Source organism: Phaseolus vulgaris, chromosome 2, assembly GCF_000499845.2.
Source record: "Phaseolus vulgaris cultivar G19833 chromosome 2, P. vulgaris v2.0, whole genome shotgun sequence".
NCBI classification, from domain to species: Eukaryota; Viridiplantae; Streptophyta; class Magnoliopsida; order Fabales; family Fabaceae; genus Phaseolus; species Phaseolus vulgaris.
In genome coordinates this window covers 25,250,673-25,263,296 of record NC_023758.2, presented here as the reverse complement: position 1 = coordinate 25,263,296, position 12,624 = coordinate 25,250,673, and the positions used below count along the sequence as shown (strand labels likewise).

General features: G+C 36.8%; 2 protein-coding genes across 2 annotated transcripts; one reads left to right on the top strand and one right to left on the bottom strand.

The window, feature by feature from the left end:
• Positions 1-1,570: 1,570 nt before the first annotated feature.
• On the bottom strand, positions 1,571-4,168 carry LOC137809256 (protein FAR-RED IMPAIRED RESPONSE 1-like). The gene is made up of 3 exons (XM_068610391.1): positions 1,967-4,168; positions 1,744-1,848; positions 1,571-1,639 (listed from the first exon to the last, which is right to left on the bottom strand). Exons 1-3 carry the CDS (start codon positions 4,166-4,168, stop codon positions 1,571-1,573), a joined length of 2,376 nt encoding a protein of 791 aa, XP_068466492.1.
• Positions 4,169-5,124: 956 nt separating this feature from the next.
• On the top strand, positions 5,125-6,255 carry LOC137809255 (uncharacterized). The gene is made up of 6 exons (XM_068610390.1): positions 5,125-5,368; positions 5,446-5,582; positions 5,664-5,753; positions 5,841-5,906; positions 6,018-6,099; positions 6,188-6,255. Exons 1-6 carry the CDS (start codon positions 5,125-5,127, stop codon positions 6,253-6,255), a joined length of 687 nt encoding a protein of 228 aa, XP_068466491.1.
• Positions 6,256-12,624: the final 6,369 nt, after the last annotated feature.

Below are 12,624 nucleotides of genomic sequence, written 5' to 3'. Positions count from 1 at the left end.
TCTTTGGTGAACCCTAAATTTAACTTTCCACTGTATGCATGTGGGAGACTTTGGTGAGAGACCTTGTGAGAGAGAAGAAACTGTTACCTTATTCTCAAATATTGCCTCAGTCTAAAACTGCATATTTTGAATCATTTGAATTTTTGTATTGCAACCTAAAGTGACCCGTTCCATGACTGCACCTATTTCGTGTAATCCATAGATATTGGTTTAACCTAAACTGGACCCATTAACCACTGGCCCATTTCAGGTCAATCCAAATATTTTTCGTGCAACCTAAAATTGGCCCATTTCAGCACTGGCGCATTTTCGCTCAACCCAAATTTTTTTCGTGCAAGCTAAAACGGCCCTTTCTGCACTGTCCTATTTTCGCTCAACCCAAGTTATTTTCGTGCAACCGAAAATTGACCCATTAACCACTGGCCCATTTAAGGTCAATCCAAATATTTTTCGTGCAAGCTAAAATGGCCCATTTCAGCACTGGCGCATTTTCGCTCAACCCAAATTTTTTTCGTGCAAGCTAAAATGGCCCTTTCAGCACTGTCCTATTTTCGCTCAACCCAAGTTATTTTCGTGCAACCGAAAATTGGCCCATTTCAGCACTGTCCCATTTTCGCTCAACCCATGTTATTTTCGTGCAAGCTAAAATGGCCCTTTCAGCACTGTCCTATTTTCGGTCAACCCATGTTATTTTCGTGCAAGCTAAAATTGGCCCTTCACCACTGTCCTATTTTCGCTCAACCGAAGTTATTTTCGTGCAACCTAAAATTGGCCCATTTCAGCACTGTCCTATTTTCGCTCAACCCATGTTATTTTCGTGCAAGCTAAAATTGGCCCTTCACCACTGTCCTATTTTCGCTCAACCCAAGTTATTTTCGTGCAAGCTAAAATTGGCCCTTCACCACTGTCCTATTTTCGCTCAACCGAAGTTATTTTCGTGCAACCTAAAATTTGCCCATTTCAGCACTGTCCTATTTTCGCTCAACCCATGTTATTTTCGTGCAAGCTAAAATTGGCCCTTCACCACTGTCCTATTTTCGCTCAACCCAAGTTATTTTCGTGCAACCTAAAATTGGCCCATTTCAGCACTGTCCTATTTTCGCTCAACCCAAGTTATTTTCGTGCAAACTAAAATGGTCCCCTTCAACACTGACCCGTTTTCGCTCAATAATGTTTTTTGCAGTTCAACAAATAGTGCAAGCATTGAGGGAAAATGCATGACTGCTAACACTACGCACATCATTGATCGATTAAGAATCAATTTTTAATACGGTCAAAACTCTTTTATACAAATATACAACCAGTGATTGCATGTGGGTGCCTGAACATGTACCACAATTGTTCAAGATTACATAACAAAATTGTACATGTACATGTGTGATTAATAAACTTCATCCTTAATACATTGTTCACATCCATCAAAAATTGACTGAGTGCCTTGTTTTGCACCTGCAACTGAATAACAAACATGACTTCAAAACATCTTCATGTATAAAAAATTAACTGAATAACAAATTCGAATAAGTTATAGTAGAATTAACCGAATGACCTGACCTGCACTTTAGTGGTGTCAAATATTCAAATTACTATGTAATGATGTCAATAGCGAAACAAATCCAATAGAAGGACTGTTTGAGACCTGACAATGGATAGAATAGCATTACTTGTTTGTACATATTATTCAGAGATATACTTCATATGCAAGAGTTCAGTTCTTCAACAACATTCACATTTTGTACATACCCCCTGATTTGAATAACGTATGTCATTCAGTGTATTTAGGTTCACTTCACTTTCAGCCATGACCCTAGAACACATAACTTCTGAATTTGCAGCCTCGTCTGTGGCCTATAGCAAGTACAACTTAGTTCAATTTAAAAAATGTTTTGCATAGTTATAAGGATAACAATTGTTATAAGAAATGGAAATTAAGTTCAAGGTCAAATATGTTATGCATTTCACTAACCGTAGTGCGATCAATAGGAATTTGGCATGCCATACAAGATTTTTTCTGTTTTCCGCCCTTTTCAGAGCATGATTTCTTTCGTGTTGAGCGTGGTCTTCCCTTTCGTTTGACAATTATGGGGCTACGCACTTCATTCACCGGGTTATTCAAACTTGTACGAATAGGTGACATTGGTTGTTCATTAACATCACGCCCGCTTGGCTGACCAACATTTTTCTTTGTTGTCCAATTAGGGTGTGTTGGTTGAACATGTATGACGACAAAATCATCAAGATGCTTGTGCAAAAGTTCTGTTGTATCAGTTGTCCCACTAGCACTTTCAGCTATATCATAGAATTTCTTACACAACCCATCATATTGTTGAACTTGTGGATCTTTGTCCTTGCTCCCATATGAAGCTCTTATATATATGTGCTTGCGGTGAACATTTTTACTCCACCTGGTCAAAATATACTTAGTCGGCACTTTTATCACTTTTTCTTGTGCAAGGACAACCAAGCAATGTCGACACAAGATCCCCCTAAATTCAAATAATAAACATGTGCAACAAACATCAAGGTTTTCGCGGTCAAATAACACTACCCAATTTGAGTGGTTTGTTCGGCCATCCCGGAATGACTCTTCCATAACATTGAATCGACAAGTATGTCCGTCAACAAAAAAATTATTAACAGCACAATTCATCTTCCCTCTAAATTCAGCTTGGACTTCGTTGAATTTTGCATGGGTGTATTCTGCTTGAAACTGTCTTTCAATGGCTGATTGTGAGCTACAAGGAATAACTTTGTTGAGAGAAGCAAAGTCGGCTTCACACTCCAATTCTGCCTTATGTTGCAATGCATTATCATATTGGTGCACAAATTGTTGGAGACATGTCATCGAATTAATATACCCATCGAAAAATGCATTCATGCTCTCACTTCGTTGTGTTGTGGACATGCCTGCCCAGAAAAACCCTTTAAGGTAACAAGGAACCCACCGTGCCCGTTCTTCAAATAACGTGTTCAACCAATCATTGTTGCATAAGTCATACTCACTTATGAAATTCCCCCACGAGGACATAAAAACATCAACATTTGTCGACTCATACACTACACTTTTTAAAACACGTTTCATATCTTTATATTGCGTATATCCTTGAAGTTTTTCGGGTATTTTCTTCATTATGTGCCATAAGCACCACCTGTGTCGCGCATTGGGAAAGACAACTTCAACAACATTTTTCATTGCCCTACATTGATCTGTGACAATGCCTTGGGGTGGTTTGTGTGACATACAACGAAGCCAACTTTGAAATAACCACACGAATGCTTCGGTGTCTTCTGAAGAAAGGAGTCCACATCCTAACAAAATTGACTGCCCGTGGTGATTAACACCGACAAATGGTGCAAATGGCATATCATACTTATTCGTCAAATATGTCGTATCAAAACAGAAAACATCTCCAAAACTATCCCATGCTGCACGACTTCTTGCATCTGCCCAAAATACATGATGTATGCGATTATCATCATCTAAATCAATGTCAAAGTAAAATTGGGGGTTAAGTTCCCTCATATGATAAAAATGGTTTAAGAGTGCTTTGCCATCTCCTTCCTTCCCCAACGCTCTTCTACTTTTGGCAACATAGTTACGGACATCTCGTTCAACAAATTCCATATTCTCATACCCACTCGCTGCAGAAACAAAAGATCGAAAAGTCTTATTTATCCGAACTCCAGCGTCGTTATTTATATCAACCACTCTTTTTGCGTGTAAACTTATTCTTCTATTTCCTCTAAACAACCTAGACTTGGTTGGGCTCATGTCGTGTGAATGTTCTTCGTGCACTGACATGATATACCACTTATTGTCTTTGATGCCAACAGTAATACGAGCTGGACATTCATGCTTCTGAGTTGGAAGGGTGTTCACTTCTGTGGGAATGGTTGACGTATATTTACCTGCTCTTGCACAAACCAACATGAAATATCTTAATTCTTTGTCTTTTCCTCTCTTTGAACTTCTTGTTCTAATTCCAAAACCTTTTCTGATGGCATATTCTCTATAGAAATTTTTAACAGCATCTGCATTGTTAAATGACATGCCAACGGTAGGAACTATTTCACTAACATCATTAACATCAGGACCTATGTTATCAATTTGTTGTGAAGGTTGACCGTCTTCAAACAAGGAAATGTCATCAAGAGAAATATTATCCATGTCTATCCAAAGCTGCAATATGTCCAAATTTGTATCAAAACTAGGGTTATTTTTTTAACTTTGGAACTAAAATATGTAATAAGGTCCCACAATATTTGGTGCAAAAAATTACACATTTAAGAGGTTTAACACAGCTCATGCAACCATATTGCACATTGTCATGACATTTTACATATTATTGATAAAAAGAACACATTGTTCAAAAATTATACTTTTTGGAAATAGAATGAGAACTACAGTTTTTTTTCCTTGTACAAGTGAAATGTCCAAATATTGCATGTTTTGGCATAAAAAAATGAAGGTTCATGTATGAAGTCCATCCAAAAAATGAAAACTTTAATTACAATGCCCAAACATTCTGTATAACTGTAATAGGAATGCATGTGTATTAAATATGTGCCCTAACCTGTGGGTCCTGCAGTCATTGGAGTACATGGAATGAAGGAGGTCAATGGAAACTGAATGTATTAATAGCTGTGGGTGCCACCTTCAACAGCACTTCAGAAAAATTAATTTTTCACGCTGCAAGAGGCCAAATGTTGCTACTGGAAGATGAGAATGGAAGTTGGTAGGTGTTATACACAATAAAGCCACCAAAATGGTGCTACTTGTGGGAAAGGAGTTCCATTAATGCAACTCACCTACCACTGGCCTGAAGTGACAATTGGGGCAGAATAATAAAGGGTTCTGTTGTCATAATTAATTAAAGTGGTTCAAATTAATGTTTTCATAAAAGGTGCTTCAATTAAATGCTGTCAAAAAACTTGTTCAAATTAATGCTATAAATATGTAAAAGGGTCCCGAGCAATTACATAACCGGTTGTTCAACCAACATTTTCCATGCTATAAATATGTAAAATTGAACACTGCACCACCGTATGAATGGTTGTTTCTTAGACAAAGAAGAAACACTATTTCGTCATACTTTAGTTTTGCTGGGTTCAATATCACTTTCAATGGAGCAATGGGAAAACCTTGACATTGACACCAGTGACCTTGCAAGCTTCGTGCGTCGTTGTAACACCAACAAAAGTCTCATTCCAGGCCCAGCCGGTAATGTGCAAGCAGTTATCCTTAATCGCAAATCCAAAGAACCAGTCAACACTCAAGAATTTATAAACAATATAGCTGACGAAAATCATAGGCGTGATTTTGATTCCAACCCATGGAATTGGGCACAACATTTTCTTCACTTTCATGGTAATGTTTATGACAATCATTTTCAGTTTAACAGTTATTGGTGTGCAACAACTAATTTTGTATTTTTTTGTTTTAAGGACAAATTGATGGACATGATTGTGAGCAGATATCTTCTTTGGCTAACATTAAGCAGCATTCTGTTTTTCCCTTGCTTACTTGTGTTGTGAAAGAATGCCAACCAAATGGTTTAAGAGACATGTTAATAACTATTAAGGTAATATATGGCTTATGTACTGTTTCGATCATTTCACTTTATGCAACACAAAAATGACTATTATACACATCTTTATTACAGGATCCAACTGCAACAGTTAGAGCAAGTGTACACGCAAAGGTGTTAAAAGATCCGGAATTTGGATCACAAATTGCAGTAGGATCAGTCTTGGTGCTAAAGAATGTATTTATCTTTCATAAAAATTTTCTTTCAAATAAGTCCATATCATATTTCATTAAAGCACTGATGTTGTTATAGGTAGCCATATTTAGTCCAAATCAAAGAGCATTCTACCTTAATATAACCGTAAAAAACATTGTTAAGGTATGTGGCTTTCATTATAACTATAGTACAAAGAAGTGTGTCTTTCGTTACAATATGCATGCCTATACGTTTAAAAATTTGACATATACACCATCTAATTCATGCCTATAGGTTTTCAAATTTGACATATGTCCACCATCTGGAGAGGAAGTTCGTTCTTGTCATCCAGTAATACGCGATCCACCGACTTTAGGTACACTTTCAAAAAAATTCTATACTTAAAAAACAATGTCCTATATCCAATATTATAATTCACATTTCAATATCCAAAATATATTCAGATGCAAAGCAATTGGAGTTATTGAATAAGATGGAGGAAGATAGAATCCGAAGTTCTAAGATGGTTTAAACTTCCACATCTTACAAGCATGCCTATATGCACAATGAAGACTATTATTGTATAATTGAGGATACAAAATTCTATTTATAATTTATAAGCACATGTTTGAACAATGCTTATTACATGTGTTAAGTGAATTGTTTGGTTACTTGTCCTTCTTAGCTTCTATGAACTTAGTTTATGTGTGTTCACACTGCCATACATTCAAATTTAAAAAAAATCTTCAATTCAACAACATAAATGGAAGACAATTAAAATTAAAATAAAAACTTCAAAAAGTCCAACTAAATTACAATTACTAAAATTACAACGCAGTTGCTAAATACATGTGTTAAATTCTCTAACAACATTACACCCAATGAAATAAACATGTATAATTCCTAACAACTACTTCGTAATAAACATACTTAAGTCCTAAACACATCATATACGAACCCTGATTCAATTATGACAAACAAAATCATTTTTTTCCCCTACCATACCTAGTCCATGGTGATTTCATCACAGCTGACTTCACACGTTTCCTTGCTCTATGCTTCACTCGGGTGAATATGTTACTTTTTTCTTCTCCCCCATCTTGGTATTCGGGTACGTCTTGCTCTTGGGGTACGTCTTGTTCTTGGGGTACGTCTTGCTCTTCAACTACGTCTTGCTCTTGCTCTTCAGGTAAGCCTTGGTCATCGGGTACGCCTTGCTCTTCGGGTAACCCTTGCCCTTCAGGTATGCCTTCCTCATCGGGTTCATCTTTATCATCAACATAAGACGTCTGCAGATGTTCGTCATCATCTACAAAAGGACTATCACGCACATAAGATTTTGCACGTGCACTTAAAAATTCTTGTAACTCTTTCAACTCCTTCTCCAAATTGTTGATGACAACCTCTTGTTCCTTTGCTTGGCGAAGCATATCAACTACTTTGACCTTCATTTTACCATAATCCTTTCTTTTTGACATGTCAGATGTAAATCCACGTCGAACTACCTCAAATGCTTGAACAACAAATTCTTTTTCCAACTCTTCAATGGACGCAGATAAGTCCACAATAACCTGTTCAGGCAGACAACAAATACCAACATAAATGAAAAACAAAATTAAGTATTGTAGATTAGATAAAAAATTTCAATGTATTGAACACACCACATTCTGTTGCAGTCCAGATGCAATTTCAATGTCACCCAGCCTAACAGCCATCCAATGTACGAGGATATCTATTTCCAATCCTCGGCATTTGTCGCTTGTAAGAGAACAAATGTTCAAGAGCCCATATCTACACAATTCATGTCAAATTAATGTCAGTAACTAGAAAATGTATGGGAATCATTACACATACGAAGTAAACATTTTAAATTACCTGCATTAAGTACACAAACCACGAACATGGATATATGTAGCATTAGTTTTCCTCCTCATACACATTGAAGCTGAACACAAACTCTGAACCAAAAAGTCATAAACTAAACCTCCCCAATTAAACCTACCCAATTCGCCCAGATCATCCACAACCCTAAACAACCCACCAGGAACTAAACCCATTCTACTTGGAAATAAAAACTCTGACATTCCTAACAAGATGTACAACCTGCAAAAGTCATCTATGGAACATTCGTTGCGACGTTTAACAATTTCATCATAAATCATTTTCACAGTTACATGACTACTTTTGAAAAAACTCCTACTCTTACAATTGTTTTCTATTTTCTCTAAGTCAAATTTGTCTCCCACAACTCTAAGACCTATACCTAAACAAACATCTAACAAACTAAATGGGACAACTCTAGAGCTGACTACAAAACCATGACTTCTCTCCACCCACCTGCTACATAACTCCCTTAAAAGGCAGCGACTCAATTTCAGCTTCCCATCCAACACAATTAGCCAACCAAAGGGGGTTGACTCAATAATAAACTTTTCTTCAGCACTTAAGGTTTTGTTCAAACTTCCCAAAAATTTAGGCCTGCAATAATGCCTAAACACCTGCATTTATAAAAACATGTACACTTTACTAAGAATGTCATGTCATCGTATGCCTAACAAAATTAAGCATATTCTAAATCAAACCTTATCATCCACTAAAGATTTTGCATGACTACTTTCTTGAGTTGTCATTATATCCTACAAAACAAAACAAAAATCCACAATGAATACGTTACTCAAAACCAAACAACAATGAAAGAACATCAATGTTTATAAAATCAAACAATTCACAGATACTGTATTCTGTAAATGTGCTTATGCAATCAACTGACTTTGGGTCAACACAAAGAACAAAAGAAGGGCAAAAACCTTACATTATTCCCCTTCCCCACCCTAACTAATAACAGAACAAACCTCAGATTTTAAGAAAAAGTTACCCTGCCTCTGTCATACAACTATAATGTGGGTCACCAGATATTCCCTCTGGGGTCACCACATTCTGCAACTGTCTAAGTTGAGTGAATTTTATGGTTAGTTGGCACTTTCCTACTCTCATGGGTTCTAAAGAAGCCCACCCTTCACCAACACGAACACTCACTTCTCATATCTAGGAAAAAGTTTGACTAGGTTTGTGCACTAAGTGTAATGTGGGTCACCACATCTTCCCTATAGGGTCACCATTTCATGATATTCTTAGTTGAGTGAATTTTGTGCCCACTTCACAATGCTCTAAACTCATGGCCTTTAAAGACCTCAACTAAACCACTTTATCCCCAGCTCATGCCCCACTACAACCAAGACGAACACTCAATTCCCATTAGGGTCACCACATATTCCCTATAGGGTCACCATTTCATATATTCACTTAGTTGAATGAATTTTCTGCACAATTCACACTGGTCTACACTTCAATTAAACACTTCATGCCCCACTACAACCAACATGAACACTCACTTCCCATTTTTACAAAAAGTTTCCCCACGTCATGGCCATCCGAACAAACATGAACCCTGACTTCATATTTTCATAACAAGTTTCACTGGGTTTGTACAGGAAATGTAAAGTGGGTCACCACATATTCCCTGAAGGGTCACTACATATTGTCACTCTCTAACTGACTCAATTTTGTGGTTAATTCACATGATCATACTCTCACAACCTCTAAATAACTCATTTAACCCACTTTCTCCCCACTTTCTGTGCCTCCCTAACCAACACGAACACAATTGACATTTCAATACAAAGTTTCTCTTTTAGGTCTGTGCATGAAGTGTAATGTGGGTCACCACATACTGCTACTGGGGTCACGACATACTGCAACCCTCTAAGTTTACTCGATTTCTGCTCACTTCAAACTGTCTTACACTAATGCCCTCTAAAGTTCTGATCTAACACACTTTCTCCCCACATCATGCCCATCCCAACAAACATGAACACTCAGTTTATATTTCCATAACAAGTTTCACTGGGTTTGTGCAGGAAGTGTAAATTGGGTCACCACATATTCCCTGAAGGGTCACCACATACTGTCACTCTCTAACTTTACTAAATTTTGTGGTTAATTCACAACGTCCTACTCTCACAACCTCTAAATAACTCATTTAACCCACTTTCTCCTCACCTCTTGCCCCTCCCTAACCAACACGAACACAATTGACATTTAAAAAAAAAAAGTTCCCCTGTTAGGACTGTGCAGGAATTCTAATGTGGGTCACCACATACTCCTACTAGGGTCACCATATACTGTGAACTGTGAACATTGTGGTTACTTCACACTATCCTACTTTGATGGCCTATAAAAACCTGATTTAACCCACTTTCTCCCCACCTCTACCCCTCCCCAACCAACGTCAACAATAACACTAATACTCTCTTTTAACCTTTTTTATCCATGTCAACATTACAAGATTTCCTTAAAAAAAATTGTACCTAATGAACCTAACATTTCAAACAATCATTCTGCATTATTTATACACCAAGACACATATTTCCAACAACAATACTTTCCACAAAAAATGAAGTCATATTCCAGAAAAATGGGTCACGATTTTTGGACAACTCTAACTGAGTTGCTCCACCAATCCCTTTTCTTTGTGTATCCTAACATGGAACTATGAAATAAAATACTACAATAATAGTGAAATACAGACCCACAAAGTAAACCCAACATGAAATACGAATATCAAATTCAGCTTTGGCTCATACAAGGGTGACCACAGGACAAATAACAGGAATGACCCAACAACAAAAATCACACAACATCAAGGTTTCACTTTATAAACAAATGAAATATATGCACCTACAACAACCACAAACGTCCTTGAACATAAAGGTTGCGTAGAACTTCGAACAAATACCTTGCAGAGAGGACGATGTGGTGGAGAAGACGATGTGCTGGAGAAGACGATGTGGTGGAGAAGACAATGTGCTGGAGAAGACGATGTGGTGGAGAAGACGAGTTCGTGGAGAAGAAACCTAAATTCAGCCCCTTTCTAAAAACCTAATTTCACATTCTACTGCTAAACACTCAATTTCAGATTTTTCGTGGACCCCACAATCCAAATAAAATAATATTTTCTTGTGCCACGTTGGCAGTTGTATGGTGGAGCAACCCATTTAGGGTTGTCCAAAAATCGGGACCCTATTTTAATTTACATGGAAATGAATGAAATTGCTAAAATTTAGTTGAAAATTTGGGGTGTGTTCATTTTTGAATTCTAATTTCTATTGTCTTTTTTGCATTCTCCTTTCCTGTTTTCTGGTTAGTTTCTATTCTCCTCCCATGTTTTTGTTTGTTTGTTATTTTTTTGCACTTACTCATGTGGTGCGTTTGATTGTCTCTCTAGTGTGGGTTTGGATTCGTTGATTGTGTATTTTTTACCAATTGAAAGGTGTTTCAGTGTGGTGCGGTGTTGTGGTGGTTGATGGGAGTTTGTGGTGGTGAGGGGTCGTGTTAGTGAAGAGTGAAGAGGTAGACTGAGTTTGAGTTTTTGTTGGCACATAGGTTGTGGCCTCCAATTGCGTTATATTTTATTACAAGAAAGGTAAGTTTTTTTTCTCCTATTTCTTCATTTTGTTTTGTATAGTTTTCTCCAATAATGACGGTATTACCCTCGACCACGTAATCACGCACTACCAGCTCACGGTTGTCAAGTGAGTGTTATTCCCCTCACGATTGTCAAAGCAACGCTTTAATTCCTCTTATCTAGGGAGCAAACCCTAAATAAGAGGCCCTACAAATATGAAAAATTGCATAAGGATATTATAGATAAGTTTGTGCAAGATAATCTTAAGAATGATATTATCTAGAACACTAATAGTTCCTATGCTAGCTCTGTTATTTTGGTAGGAAAAAAAGATGGTACTTAACAAAAACACGGTTAAGAATAAATTTCTTATACCTCTCATGGATAACCTCTTAGACGAGTAACACAGTTCTTCAATTTTTTTCTAAAATTGACTTGAAAGTTAAATATAAACATGTTAGGACGGATCTTGATTATAGTTACAAGACCATATTTAAAATATATGCCAGTCATTATGAGTATATAGTCATGTCATTTGGTCTAACGACCACACCAACCACCTTTCAAGGGTTAATGAATTTGGTTTTTCAACAATTTCTAAGGAAATTTCTACTAGTCTTGTTTGGATCTTAATATATAATAGAAATTTGGAGGATCACCTACATGATTTGAGACAAGTCTTTCTCACCCTATGTGTTAATTCCTTATATTTGCTAAGAAGTCAAAGTGTTTCTTTGTTGTCAATAGGGTGGAATATTTGGGATACTTCATATCTAAACAAGGAGTATCAACCGATCCTATAAAGATAGAATCTATGTTGACTTGGAAAAATATAAAGCAGTTGAGGAGTTTCTTGGACCTAGCACCAAACTATAAAAAGATTTGTGGACAAGTTTGGATGGATAGTTAAACCATTTGTGGATAGATGCAACAAAACAATTCTTCAATCAGTTGAAGGAAGCTTTAACAAAAGCACTGATGCTAGCCTTACCAGATTTTTTGAGAATCCATTTGTGGTGGAGGTGGGCACATTTGGTATGGACATATTAGATTTTTAATGCAGGACCAATATCCTATAACATTTATTAACAGGGACCTTAACCTGCAACAACAATCTTTGTCCACATATGAGAAAGAATTGTTGATCATGGCCTTTGTGTTCAAAAGTGAAGGCACTACTCATTACCAACTCAATTTGTGGTGAAGATTGATCATTACAATTTAAAACACCTCCTTGACCCAAAATTAACAATATTTTTTCAACAAAAATGCTTAGTCAAGTTAATGAGGTTTCACAATTGAATATAAGCAAGGAAAGGAAAATATAGTGGTTGGTGCATTATTAAGAATGGGCAAATTGGATTGTAATCCCATGATCATACATCAAATGTGTTAGCATTAAACTCAAAGTCGTCATCAGTTTTATTTTAGCATTTG